Genomic DNA, 15,029 nt, shown 5'->3' with positions numbered 1-15,029 from the left:
TTAACTAGGCGGATTAGCGCGCCTACGCCATTTTTTTTGTTGTACAGAGCATAATAAAAGAAGACTAAAAAATTAGGTTCAATAATTTTAGACATCTCAATATTTATATTTAACACATTCATTTAATTATAAAGAAAACAGTAGTACTTTCATGCATACACCTAATTTTAATATGTAGATGACATTAATACGAACCTAACAAAATTTGTTTCATATTATTTTGAGTTTTAGATATTTTTCTTTGCATTTTAAATCATTTTAGCTGATTTATCAATATAACTAATATTCCTTTCAATATTTTTCTAGAATTTCCCAAAAATGGAATTATATATATACGTATATACATGTATATCCATATATACAAGTGCGCGTACGTGAGACTCACATAAACAGTAGCTACAGTAACTTAAACACTCCGTTTCCCTTCGATTCTTGGCCCTTTAATATATGTAATAGATTAGCAGATACCTCTCATGGAATGCAAGCTTCCCAGGCAACAAATGAATTTTTTTATACGAAATTCTGAGCTCCAAACTTCATATATATCTATTGAAATCCATCGGTCTGCACTCACTCAAGTCTGTGATGGGAAATGAAGTTCATCATGCATCAGCAGAACAAGGGAGATGGACGCCTTTATTCATTCTCCCATCGATTTACTCATTGGTAGAAGTAAGAAGTAGTAGCAGTAACCCTAATACTATTTACACAAACCATGTCTGACGCACCCTTTGAACAAAAGCACTGGATCATGGGTAACTGATGTCATCGCTACTGACCAATATAATAAGCATATGCATGCGTGCAGCAGTTGGTACGTACGTACATGCTGGACAAGATCGTACAATGGTTACCCTTCTTCTTGCAAACATAACACAATAATATAGCTTGTAGCTGCCATGAACTATCGCAGCTACAACTTAATCAACGGTGAGCAATCACTTGCAGGTGCATGCAGTTGCTCGCGGTCGATGGAGGAACGCTCGGCAATCATGGTGTGGCGGTTGGGTCGACGTGCTTTCGCCTCAAGCATTGAGGTGGCTCAGCATCCATGGCGGCAGGCCTCCAATGCGAAGTTGCGCTTGCGGCGCCTGCCCCGGTGCCGCCGCCGCCGCCGCCGCCGCTGCTGTGGCGTCGTCGCCCCTCTCTCCCATCGTCATCACCGGCGTGTAGCTGCTGCGTCCAAACAGATAGCCGCATGCATGTTCATCATCCATCGAAGTTGAGCAACAACTAGCAAGCGAGCATAGGTGAGGTGTGCGTGTGTGTACCTGATCTTTGGAGGGGGCAGTGCCTGCTGATCCTGCCTCGTCATGAAGGAGGAAAATGATGAGCTTGTCTGAGCCTGCTGGTCCCACTGCATCTGCAGCTGCTGCTGCTGGCTGCTGGCAGCCTTCTGCCTCTCCACCAGCTGCAGCAAGAGGGGTTTTGTTGGTGCATTCAACAATGCATACATAGCATAAGGTACTATCTCTATTTTCCTTTATTTGTCTTTAATTTTTTATTGTAGTGATTTTAATCTTACATTTTTTTAAAAAATTTATAGATATCTAAAACTTTCGTATCATTAGATCGTCGTGAAATGTACTTCATTAGTATTATATATTTTTTAGTATTTATAAATTTTTTATAAAAAAAATACAAGATCAAAATTGCTACGTAAAAAACTAGTGACAAGTAAATAAAAACAGTGGTAATAATAAGTAAGTAGCGTGGCAGCTTACTTCCTTCTGAAGAGCCTTGTTCTCCTCCTGCAGTGATCTCTCCTGCATGCAACAACAGTACCATCCATCAGTCATTTGTGCATGAGCAATTTACAGGGACGGCTGTTCAGATGCCGAGCGCGCTTTTTTAGCCAGAAATCATCAGGTAAATGGCCACTCAAATGCAGTCTGGTTGGCCTAAATACAACTAAAGGAAATCTTGCAGTTTGATTACCTTTTTCTGTAGCTCAGAAATGGACTCTATCATAAGGTGGCTCTGCATATACAAAGGGTTCTGTTGTTAGTTATCAAATACTATAGGCCCAATTTTACAACAGCAAGAGAAACATTTGCAGCTATAGGTGAGCTAATTTAGTAAAACTATTACTACGTACTTTTCTTGATCTGATGTGCTTCAATGAACTCTCCAGCTGCTGCTCTAGTTGTTGGAGTTCTTTGAGATTCAGAGACTCCAGATCCTCTCCCATGAGGTGCCTGCAGGATACATAAATTGGTTTAGATCACCTACAGCAGTTCATACTGCAAGATGATATATACTTGATTACGAAGGAATTGTGATTACTTGTGACATTTTTGTATGGTTTCGATCTTCGCCTTCAGTTTCCTGTATTCATGACACCAATTTCCCTGTATAGGATAACAAATTTTCCCAGAAGATCAGTTTAGCCACTGCAGGCTATTACCATTGTAAAGATAAAAGCATACGACCAATTAAAAAAGTAGAGATGAGGTAGCATACAATCTATTTTGTCAGACTCATGGTAAAAAAAAACTGCTTATGATAAACAAAAACGGTTTGTCCATTTTGCCATGCGTTAATAATCGTAGTACGAGTGCATCCATCTACACGTACTCAACACACCACTTGCTTTCACATCAGCAAACAAGAATTGTCATGAACTCATGGTTATACCGTTACACTTGCTACTATAACAGCAGGCATGTACAGATTGCAGAAAACTACGAAGTGTGCTAGTTGTATATAGAGAAAAGGTTTGCAGCGTCGAAGCGAGTTATCGACAGAATAATTATTGCGTAAAAACTAACACTGCCACGCGTGGAAACCGTGAAAACAGACGCGTATCATAAACGATTTATTAGAACCAGTCAGTAACAACATAGCTATCAATGATTTCTAAAACGGACGAGTCTGTAACATCTATGCCATCTGGGTGTGTCAATATTCATAAATTCGTCTGTGTCTGGATACATACAAACAGGTTTTTAAAAAAACCATCTATAACTTTGACACAGATAGTTTCTTTTAAAACCCGCCTGTGTCTTTGTGGTAGCCATAGATGGTAGAAAATAACAAATCGTCTGGGATTAACAGCCGTCTTCTCGACGGTGAACATATAGACAGTTCATTATAATAACTGTCTGTATCCTTAAATTATTGGTCTTAACCCTTTGGCGTGAGTTTTTCATACAACACATGCGACTCTTTAGACATCATGTTGAGCTTCCCTGCGGGACGACTTCTTTGGAGCTGACTCTGCAGCGTGCAAGCTTCCTCTGTTAGAATAACTAGAGGTTATTATTTACCTTCTTTAGCTCCAAATTAGTAGCTAGATTCATAGAACTATTGCTGCTAAATATTTGAGCTTCTGTTAAAAATACATATGTTGTCTTTTTCTAGTTGAGGACCATTATATTGTCTCTAAAAATTGCATTCAAAACAATTCTTTAGGTTGAAAATTCAATAACCATTAACTTTTGAAATTACAGATGGCCGACCGAAGTTGGATGTACCTAGAGAATCGTACTTGTGATGAGTTCCTTAATGTCATATATGGGTTCATGCGTGTTGCTGAGGTAGATATGTTCAACAAGAATGAGAAATTTATGTCTTGCACATGTATTGATTGCAGAAATAAGAGAAAGTTACCAAATCCACATAATATACATGCACATTTGATTATACGTGGATTCACACTAAACTATACATGTTGAACCAAGCATGAAGAAGAAGGCGTGAATGACCCTACTGGCAATATACATGAAGCAAGAGAGCTTGATTGTGATGTGTATGAAGTTATTCCAGATAGGGACTTTGAAGAGACTGTTGATGACTTCATGGATTGATGTGATGACATTCTTGAAAAATTGGAGCAGATGGTCCGCAATGCCGAGGGCAATGATGAATAATGGGCTTAGGGGGCGGAATCCATTTATTATTTATTTATTAGCCTTAGCCTAGGTGGACGAGTGCCTTTATCTAGCGTGAGAAAGCTCTTCTTTGGATTCCCTTTTAGAAGGGAGGACCTAGGGCCAGAGCAAGTTAGAGAGTTTGCTAGATTTCAAGAATTTATGCGGTAGTCGAAGGAACCTTTATAACCGGACTGTGAGGATGAATATACGTTGCTGTATGTGGTACTCCTACTTTTGAAATTGAAGGCAACCAATGGGTGGTCTGATAAGAGCTTCACTACCTTGTTACAGCTATTAGTAGCATTGCTTCCCAATGTGAATCTGCTACCCACATCCACATATGAAGCAAAGAAGATAATTTGTCCATTGGTATTGGAAATGGAAATAATTCATGCTGCATGTGGTTATTGCTTGTTACTTGGTACTGAATATTGGATACTCGGGTCATTTGTATAATTTTAGAAGCTTGGTTTAGAATGTAGTTTTTTGCGTGCATTTGTTTCTCTAGGATTAGTTTTGTATGCATAACTCTAGAATGACCTGTAGTCTAGACTGAAGCAGAATTAGTTATGTATGCCTAGCTACTAAATGTTTAATTTTTTATAGTTCAGATTATTTAGTTATAATGCTATAATGCAAGGCTAAAATGAGAAAAATAAATCTGTATTGTGCTTACCTTCATATTATTTCTATCATTTTGCTAATGCAGTTCAATTAGATGGCATCAATCGCTCAATCTTCATCATCATCCTCTCATGAACATCCCACTCCAATGACGGACATCACGGAGATACAACCACCTCAAGGGGTTGACCAAGTGGCCTACAGACAAAGTTGCCATCACGGAGATCAACGTCACAGGGCTACTTACGGCCCCTCTTACGGTGAAGAATCATTTTCAACGCATATGTGGCCTGATTGCTAGGGAGAGGATGCCCTTAGTCCTTAAGAAGTGGAAGCTCCTCGATCAATTAGAGTTGGAGACACTATTTGCGTGCCTTGAGAATTATTTGGAGATAATGCAGAATTTGAGGGGCCTTATGATGAGAAAAGCTTTGAGAGTGATCAATAACGCTTGGAGGACATTCAAGAGGTAACTTGTTGGGGAGTACATTGATCGGAATCGGGAGCCATTTGAGAACTATAAGTTCATATCACAGAAGGATGAGAGTTCAGATGAGTTCAAAGCTGAAAGTAGCAAACACAAGGATATTTGGGCTCGTAATAAGCACAACCACAAGTTGGAAACATGTGGGTATGAGGGGAAAATCCTTCAATGACAGAAGGAGGACGAGAAAGCTGAGAAGGAAGGTGGATCGGTGCCATTTGCTCACATTCCTGAGGGTCGTGCTAGGAATTGGTTGCGAGGCAAGGCAAGAGTGATGCCTAGTGGCGAGATCAGCTTCAAGAGTAGCGAGACCCAAGAGGTATTTGAAAAAAATCAGAAAGAAACAGCTAGAAGCTAGCCAAGGGTCCTTCACTGGTGTTAGGGAGAAGGACGTCCTCTCTGCTGCCCTCGAAAACCCTGAGCATCCAGATCAGATCCGAAGATTTTCCAATTACGAGGGTTGAAAGTATGGATGGCCCGAACGACGTGAGTTGTATAGGAAGAGGAAGAGGAACGAGTCGGTGGATATCGAGCAGTTATCTCAAAGGATTCGGACAGAGGTCATTGAGGAAGTTCTCTCCCGTGTGACCACCATACTGTAGGCACAGGGACTTCTAATTGTACCAGTCAGTGAAAGCCATGTTGTTCTAAGAAAGAGTAGTTGTGCGTCCATTGAGGTGGAGCAGAATTGTCACTCACCCATAGGTGACCTCTATGGGTCCACGCCATGCGCCCTCATCATTAGGACGGGTGGTTTCACCATTGAGATCGCAAGGGGTCAGATACAGCCACTACAGAAGACACTGCATTGTGTTGAGGTGCGGTAGGGAAATGCAGTGGTTGAGGTGGACATGGTCCATCCCAACTTCATGGCGTACAAGTTGGAGATCCCACATAATGATGAGATATCAACTCTACTGCCGAAACCTTTTGCGAACCTAAGGAACCTAAAGCCAAGAGCGTTCAGAAGGAGACCGAGAAACAACAAGTGCATCAACATGATGTCGTGCAACCTGTTGTATAGCAAGAGGTGGCCAGGAGAAGCCCCATCATGTGCAGCAGAAAGAGGTGGCCAAGGAACAACCACATGATGTCCAGCAGAAAGAGGTGGTCGAGGAAGAGCTTCGTGTGCTAGTCATGGCTGCTGCTACGAACCCAAAATTCAAGTATAGAGAACCTATCCGTTTCGTTAATGAACTCACAACGGTAGGTCCTGTATGTATGGCTCTCCATCAATATTACATGGACCAATGCAAGAGAAGAAGGGTCAAAATCTTCGTCAAATTTGCCAAAAACCATTTCTACCATGGCGAGGAAGGCTACTTCCTTGTCGGCTTCAATGATTTCTGTGACCTCTTTACCCTTAATGCACTGGATATTCACATTGTAAGGACTTCCAAACGCACCTTTCAATCACTCATACCACTACATATGTGACATATAACTCATTTGTTATGTGCATATAGGCACATAATATAAGAAAACAGGGTGAAGAAACAACCTTTTGCATATCTTAACTACAATTTTCTCTCCCTAAACAGCATTATGTCTGATGAGACAAGGGTGGCTAAACAGTTTATACATCAATTCTCGCATTTCAAAGTCAAGGAATACTTTATGTTTCCCCTATAACTCGGATAGGTATTTGGTTTTAGTGGTTATAATTCATAGTGCCAACAAGGTGTGGTACATGGACTCCATAAAGTCGCAACCACGTAACTTTACTGCATTCCAAAATCTTATCGACACATGAGTTCTCTCAGACTACTCAATTCATTTGAGGTTCTTTTCCTCTTGCAACACTTAAATTTATATTGTTCTTGTATGCATGCAGAGCTTTCGATGCATACATCTGCCTCAAACAAGGTCCACAGCCAAAAACAACCAAACTGAACCATTCCTTCAAATACCAGGTATAGTAATATCTTTTAAATATGTTTTATTGTTACTATGTGTCTTATTGACTTGACACAAATATATTTTTATGCTTTATTTCTAGTGCTACCAGCAACCACTAGGTAATGCATGTGACTTCTATGTTGACAACCACATGCAACGCATCACTCACATGAGCAGCCATCAAGATCTAAAGGTTGTATATCATTACCTTTAGGTCAACCTTGATCTACACATGCTCATTATTACTTACATATTTTTTCTACCGATAGACTTTCAGATTACCAATAGCTACACTGCCAACTGCAACATTTGCTAAAATCCGAGGACAGATCGCCCTTTTCTTAAATTCTTAAGTAATAAATCCAAAAGGGGAGTTTCATTTATATTGGTGATGTATCTAATGTGTATGCTACACTATGAAACTAATTTGTTAATTAGTTCTGTACATGTGTGGAAGAATGTTATATATTGTGTAACTTTGATAATGTATTATATTTAATTTTGTGCTCTATGATTATCATATGTGTCTGTTATATTTATTACTTATACATATGGTTCACAATGTTCTAATATTGTAAAATGTCTAGAAGGCTGCCTAGGAGCAAAATTGGTGCTTCGGGGGTTTAGTGACACACAGACGGTTTTTACACAAATACGTCTGAAATATTTACACACATATGATTCTTAAAGTAACGCGTCTGTGAAATTTGACCCGAAAAGCAGTTTGTATCACATGACATAAACAGTTACTTACGAACTCCGTCTCAAACTATAATCAAGACACAGATGGTTTCTATGATTCCCATCTGAAATCATATTAGAGACACATACGGTTATGCAAATAACCCGTCTTTGAAAGTATACACATAGAGATGATCTTTCACCATATCCATCTGTGATACTTGTAAAACTAACAGTTATACAGCCATATTACAGACATAGTTATTAATCAGAGCCGTCTGTGTGTACCTATATTATAGACGAAGTGATACTCGTATGTGACAAGCGCGTAAACATTTACACTTTTGCACAGATGGAAATAAAACCTGTCTGTGTTAGGGTTTACCAACTGTTGGGGAATGGCCTCACGGGCCCCCTTTGGATGGTGAGTCAAAGACCTCTAATGGACAAGGATTACTAATAAAGATTATAGTTGTGTTATTTCAGGATAACGCTTAACACCGAAGGGGCCCTTCGGATAAGTAACGAAGGCAGCACAATGCCTTCAAACCAATCGAAGGCCTACCCACGTCGCCCTCAGGAAATCCCCTGAAGGGAGCGCCGAAGCCGTCATCGTAGGCGGAGCCTCTGGGAGGCCTTCGGAGGTCGACCGAAGGCCGATTCGCGATGTCGTACCGAAGCCGATCGAGGGTGCACTGAAGGTCCCGTCTGCGATAGACTTTCGGGAGCCAGGCCAAACGGGTGTCGTTCGTCGGAATCCGAGGATGGTGAAGGGTGAAATTGTAAAAATGCCAATGTACTTAGGAATGTACCAAATTACCCCCAAATATGCCGGGAATATAGCAGTTAGAGGAGTAATGATGTAAATTGTAACAGGGACCTGAAATAGGCCATCACTGTACCTAAAATGATAGCTGACATTAATGATATTGCGCAGTTTCCCATAAGCGTGTGTCATCGTAACAAGCCTTTGGCTTCCTTTAAAGGGTCGAAGACCCACCCCTGTGTTTGGTAAACTAGTTTCCAACAGTTGGCACTGTCCGTAGGGACCAAACATTCTGAGGCCATACCATCCAAGAAGAAGCTGAAGCATGTTGATACATCAGCAACATTGTCGGACCAACTGCTTCTAGTGGGGGCTTCGGCCGAAACAGTCCCTTCGGTGGCGTCGGAGATGGTCAACACTTCGACCGGTGTAGGCAATGACGACCAGTAGGGACATGATGGTGAGAATGTGATGGTGCTAGGCGATGGCGAAGCTCGTGAAGAAGAAGCTCTCCAGCAAAATGCAAATACAACAATACGAAGGGTAGAAGCTAACCTTCAGGCTCGCTTCGAAGCTTCACAAATCCTTCGACAGAAGAGAGGGGGAAAGCATTTCTTGTTGAAGAGCTCGATGACTTCGATAACTCAAAAGAGTACGAAGGAGAGGGAGAAATTGAAGAAGAAAGAATGGCGAGAATAGAAACTGAAGAATCGGAGAGGCAAATTGCGCAACAAAAGCGCATGCTGGATAGCTTGGCAACAAGTCAGAAGGCCGCAGAGTACCGCCAATTAGCTGACGAAGCTAGAAGAACTCTGAAGAAAATGCTAGAAGAGATTAACATATTGTAACGGGCAGGTGAGCAGACTCGTCACATGATAACACCTCCGTCAGCATTTGCAGCACCGCCAGTGCAGGACCTTCGACATAGGTTATGTGCAGGCGATCCAGAATCACCACTCCCTGTCGGCTTGCAGAACCAGCCCTGGCCTTACAGGCTTCAAGATATCGAGGGTGGTAATGTTTGACATAGTCAGATCCAAAGGAATTCGTTATAAGTTTCAAAGCAGCAGTTGAATCCATTAGGGGAGACAACACAACACGTGTCATCATAACAAGCCTTCAGCTCCCTTTAAATGGCCGAAGGCCCACTCCTGTGTCCAGTAAATTAGTTTCCAACACCAACTATATGTGATAATCCGTTCTAAGGTAGTGTATAATTTCAAGGTTCAATTCACGAGGAAGAAAATTAAGTAAAGAAATGCACATAATCACTAATTTGCAAGTGGGTCCAAGTATACTAGTGACTCATGAATGACTTCATAGAATTCATGATTAAATTGGATGGAGGGGACACGTATTGACATTACAAATGTGGGGGGAAATGATGAGCCTGGTTTCTAATATCTTAAATCTGAGTAAAACTAAACATCAGGAAATCTAGCCCAACCCAAACCTGAGTTTAGCATCGAATCTAGCCCAACCCAAACCTGAGTTTAGCATCGTTGCATCCGACTTGGCAAGGAAATCCAGGCCAGATTATGGCCTGTAAACTCTCCCGGTTAGACCTAAACAAGGCCGAGTGGTATAGAATGTAGGGTGGATAAATAGGTAAGTCCTCTTCTCATAAGTAATTTTACAATATTCTAACAGTTGGCTTATAATTGCAGAAACTATCTTATAATATCAATTAGAAGGCCACATGGTTTGAACTGCCATATCGATAAGAGACGCTATTTAACCACTACAAGAGATAACTGATATGTTCTGTAGTAATGCAATCTGAAAAATTAACAAATATAGCAGAACTCACTATAAGATCCAACATGACTAATTTGTCAGAATTAAAACGATTTGCTTACTTTTCAAAGCTATAGTGCCTTTTTGAGGTAATATGTGTTTCCATCATTGCTAAAAGACCAGTGGGTCAACATTTAATAGAATGGAAAAGAAACAAGGCCACCAGATTATATGTTTTCAAGACCCCCTTTTTGTACTATGACAATCAGAGGGTGTTATCACTTAGTAGTTAGTAGTCTCAATTATAAATACAGCAACACAAGGTCACATCATATTTCAAAATACTGGTAAACAAGGAATTAGTAGTGTGAATTATTGTTTAAACAAACAAAATATATGGGAAAACGAAAGTGCAACGCTATTTGGATGTAACATTTAATTAAATAGCTTGTAGGATTCTTTTGAAAGCTTCAGGTAGCAAAATATGGGATTTGTGGCATCATGCATGATTTCGCAATACACGATATTTCTAATCACTCTCAAATCTAATATGATACAACCACATAAATAGATTAGATTTACGGATACTATGTACCTCAAGATAAATGCAAATAGATTTGGAATATCCTCCTATGTAAACATATGAAAGAATACAAAAACAAAATGTTTGTTGTAAATAACATAAAATATAAGGCTATCCTCAAACTTTTTTTATAGGTCAAAATGTTTCAGGAAAGTTCATTCTCTAATGGTTCAAAAAATACAAAAACAAAAGGTGTCAGATATATGGACATGAGAGCAACTTTTCTCATAACGCACATAGTATTCAGCATTGTCCTATGAGACAAATTAAAGGTAAATCTGAACCCATTCTTCTTACCTCACTTTCAGATTCAGCTGAAATAAGGGCCTTTTCAGCATAGGAATAGCGCTCATAACGCTCAAGAATTTTGTCCATGCTGAAAGAGAAAGAAAAGAAATCAAATCTTGCCTCTGTAAGTCCTCAAAATAATTTACTTAACGATTTATGAATTAAACCATAGTTCATAGAAAGGGCCGGAAGTAGCTAGTATAAAGATGGCCATCTCCTCTTTCAGAAAAGCAATCATGTAAGACAAACCTGAGATGCAAGTTATGTTATTACGTCTCTAAGCATTGCAGCACGGAAATCTTCGACGCAACAAAGAACTACTCTGTGAAGCATGAATCATGAAATGCTTCCATGCAATTCCAAGTAACCAAAAGTGTGTTAAAATTGCAATTAAGCTGAACTTGACAGTTTACCATTTACTTTCATTATAATCTGAAGCTACTGTTTGGGATGAAAAGACTTCTAGTTTTGTACCATTTAAACAGCACAATTACAGGCCCGGATTACTTTGGAAGCGCGCAGCATGCCTCCTTCATAAGGTTGATGCTTAAAGCGTGCATGTTGTATCAGGGATGTACGTGGAGGGATGTGAAATGGGTACCATAGAGAAGTACACAACGCATGTGATATTGAGGTTACCCATAAGAGTCCAGCCATTTCAGAATTTGAAGTGATGCATGGAAGCTTAGCAAAAAGCTATGTGAGCAAAGAGTTGGATATGTTTGAGCTGAAGACTGTAACAATACTATAGCTTATAGGCATGGGCCAGGCTATGATCCTAAACTGAACAAGTTTTAGGACCCTGAAAGAGATGAATTACTCAAAAGAACTATTCGTAATTTCACTATGAGCCTGGCTAAGTAAATCATCTGACTAATCACATGACATATCCATGCATATTTAAAGAATGATGCTCCTGAAGCGCTCTCCCTTTTTACCGTTGAGAGGCTCATAGCACTACTAGGAGTGCAAAATATGTATAGAACATCAAAAGAGAGGGAAGAAAAATAAGAGGAAGTGAGGAAAAGTTCATCACCCTTTTTTAGGAATTAAGTACCTCACAAATTAACCTCAGTTTAAGTATTTAACGCCACATAATGGGGTGTATGTCCTAAAAAAGCAAAGCATAGTGTTTGCAGTACAACACAGATACTGTTCTACATAGAAGTAAGAAAACGCATTATGTTGTGCGACGCTAGCTTCTACGTCGTCTTAAAGCAAGATTTGATGGACTTATAAATATCTTGGTACACCTTGATTCAACTGTACTCCTTAGTTATAATAGAGTACTGGAAATGACATAAAGAATCCGAAAATAAGTAAATATTCATCAAAGAACAATATATCAAAGAGAAGGCAAACAACATGGATATAGCAGCCAAGATATGTTCTTGTGAATAGATAGAGAAGGATGTAATAGGAGATCAAACGAAGAAGAAGAAAAATAATCAGATGTGGAAGAGCCAGATCCGTCTTCAGATGTTGCGGTATTCAGATTCCAGGGGTTGTTTACCGTAGTTTGAGGAAGAGAATGACAAGAGGAGGAGGTGAACGAATTAAGAAACACTAGATTACATGCATATGTCTCGCCGCCTCACTGGTGGTCAGTTCCTCGGAACATGTGATGTTTTTGTTGAGAAGCGGAACGTGCATGCGATTAATTTTGGTGGATGGAAATCCAAAAGGCACAAGAAATTAAAAAAATTACGCGAATAAGATATCATGTGAAGTACAAATCGGACGACAGGAACGATGAACAAAGAGCAGCTAATGAGGCAAGATCTGATTACACGCACGGTCTAGTGAAAAGCAACAGATCCAGTTCAAAAAAAGAAAAGCAACAAATCTATTCTAATCTAATCCAACCACATGGTGCTTGGCCTTAAGCTCGAGATAGATTAGAGAAAAAAACGGAGTCATCAATCCCCAAAAAAGGCATGCATCTGCAGTCGCAGTCTCCCAGATCAGTAAAGAGCAAAGAAGGCAAAAAGGAGGGCCCTTGATAAGCACAACGAAGATCTAGAACCAAGCCTCCGCCTCATCAAGGAGGAATTTTTCAGTGGTAGGCGATGGTATACTCGTGTTCGTCAATTTTCAAACTCTGCATCTTCGGTGCGTACGGTGATGGTGTGAGTGTGTATATGACGATGTTTCTAAAAATAAGCACAAGGAAGGAAACTGAAGAAATTGAAGAGGGATCGGAAGCAGTTAATGATTAAATTTCCCGAAATAAGGAGGCAGGAATAGTTGCTGGGGAGCATAAAATGAACAGCTGTAGCACAAGAAACACAAGAAGGCGTCTGCCTGCCAAACTGGGCGCATGGACCATGAGGAGAAGCAGCAGAAGGTTGCCGAAAACGGCAAGAAGAAGCGGAAGCTTTCGGCCGGGAATCAGCAGGTGAGAGCCAAAAACGGCAACATCATATGCAGCAGTTGAATGAATGAAAGCACACAGATGACCGGAACGGAACGAAAGAATTTTACGAGCTGCGCGCATATATACGTACCGCGAGTCGGTGGCGTACTCGTAGAGCTTTCCCTTGGGGGAGAAGACGATGGCGGCGACCTCGGCGTCGCAGAGGACGGAGATCTCGTGCGCCTTCTTGAGGAGGCCGTTGCGGCGCTTGGAGAAGGTCACCTGCCGGTTTATCTTGTTCTCTATCCGCTTGAGCTGCACCTTCCCGCGGCCCATCTTTTCTCCTTCGATCGAGCCGATCCGCTAGCTTCTTCAATTCCCTGATGCAGCGGCGGCAGCAGCTAGCTAAGATGTGTGTGTGTGACGGCGGAGTGGAGGATCGGCCGGAGGTCGATCGCCGGTGAGGGCAGGTAGGTAGCTAGCTCTAGCTAGCTTTAAAGAGAAGAGGAGAGGAGAGGAGAAGATCGGTGGTGTGGTCAGTGGTGTGAGGTGGTGAGGGAGACGAGGCGAGGCGAGTGTGGTTTTGCGGGTGGCTGCTGTCGAGCTCTGATTGGCCAAGACCCACCCGGGCCCGCCGCTCAGCCTCTCACAGCCCACCCCGTCTCCTGTTCTTAGCAGTAGTAGTACTGCATCTCCATCTCCTCCTCCTACGGTCGATCCCACCCAAGCACACACAAACCAATTAACCCAAACCCCACGCTCAGGATTTCAATTTCGTTTTTTCACCCGCGAAAAAGACTGAAATTCACAAAATTTTATCAAAATTTTAGTCATCTTTTGTCCTTGGCTCTATAAGTTAACGCAAGGCAAGACTACATGTTAATGAAAGAAAATTTTAAAATTAGATATTTTATTTTCCTTCAAAATTGGTAAAATTTCGTTGAAATTTCAGTAAAATTTTCATCTCTGACCGTTCACATCCAAACACACAAACCAATTAACCCAAACCCCGGCCACCTTTTTCTTCTCTTTTAGTTTATATATATATATATCCCATTTTCTAATCTCCTCACTTGATCCCTCGATCCTGATCTACGACGCATCTAGGCATGAATATCGGCTATGCTACTCTACTGTACGTTTGTTGAAGCTTTGGCTTTCGGAACGAAAAACTGATTCTAGATTGTGGCTTCAAAAATTATTATAATCTGCGGAGGTGGATTAAGCGTATAATATACACATTTACAATACTTAGTTGCAACCTCTCGACATGGATCATCATATCCCTCGTAATATTAATCCAAGCAGCAGCTCCAGGTCAGCTTATAGATTCTACTAATAGCAAAGATAGCGTTTGATTATCATAATCGATTTCCAGAAGCAGGTTATAAATTGGTGCCCTTGAAATTCTGACACAGACGCAGCAGCAATGGAGGCGTACTTGATGCAGTCTTGCCTTGCGTTAGGGATGGCCGGATGGTGCAGTCGCAACTCAGGCAGCGCCGGCAGCAGCATTTCTTCTGCTTCCCTCCATCGCGCAATAATACTAGAGATGGCACTGTGCATATTGTACCCGCATGCCAACAGGTAAAAATCCTAACGAATATAGGTTGGTGATGTAATTTTACTCGTGAGCATGATACAGGTTTGAAGTTAAACTTAACGAATATAGGGATGTATATGAAATAAATTTATTCGTGCCCGCTTCACTTATGTACCGCTCTATATTTGTTGTC

General features: G+C 40.9%; 1 protein-coding gene across 2 annotated transcripts; it reads right to left on the bottom strand.

Annotated features, from left to right (window-relative positions):
* Positions 1-609: 609 nt before the first annotated feature.
* On the bottom strand, positions 610-13,951 carry LOC133891600 (MADS-box transcription factor 15-like). Of its 2 annotated transcripts, none has more exons than XM_062332327.1 (8): positions 13,445-13,951; positions 10,947-11,025; positions 2,287-2,351; positions 2,099-2,198; positions 1,939-1,980; positions 1,725-1,766; positions 1,272-1,411; positions 610-1,176 (listed from the first exon to the last, which is right to left on the bottom strand). In XM_062332327.1, exons 1-8 carry the CDS (start codon positions 13,627-13,629, stop codon positions 1,026-1,028), a joined length of 804 nt encoding a protein of 267 aa, XP_062188311.1. In that variant the 5' UTR covers positions 13,630-13,951; the 3' UTR covers positions 610-1,025. The 2 variants fall into 2 exon arrangements, with proteins under 2 accessions (XP_062188311.1, XP_062188312.1); XM_062332328.1 differs by having other exon boundaries at positions 610-1,173; positions 13,445-13,949.
* Between the last annotated feature and the right edge of the window lie 1,078 nt (positions 13,952-15,029).

Source organism: Phragmites australis, chromosome 14, assembly GCF_958298935.1.
Source record: "Phragmites australis chromosome 14, lpPhrAust1.1, whole genome shotgun sequence".
NCBI lineage: Eukaryota > Viridiplantae > Streptophyta > Magnoliopsida > Poales > Poaceae > Phragmites > Phragmites australis.
This window is presented reverse-complemented; position numbering and strand designations above follow the sequence as displayed.

Excerpts from the sequence above, each read along its gene's own strand:
- LOC133891600 (XM_062332327.1), bottom strand. The coding sequence starts at position 13,629 with ATGGGCCGCGGGAAGGTGCAGCTCAAGCGGATAGAGAACAAGATAAAC. Across the intron at positions 2,199-2,286 it reads ACCATACAAAAATGTCACAA|GCACCTCATGGGAGAGGATC; the intron begins GTAATCACAATT and ends TGTATCCTGCAG. Across the intron at positions 1,767-1,938 it reads TTTCTGAGCTACAGAAAAAG|GAGAGATCACTGCAGGAGGA; the intron begins GTAATCAAACTG and ends TGTTGCATGCAG.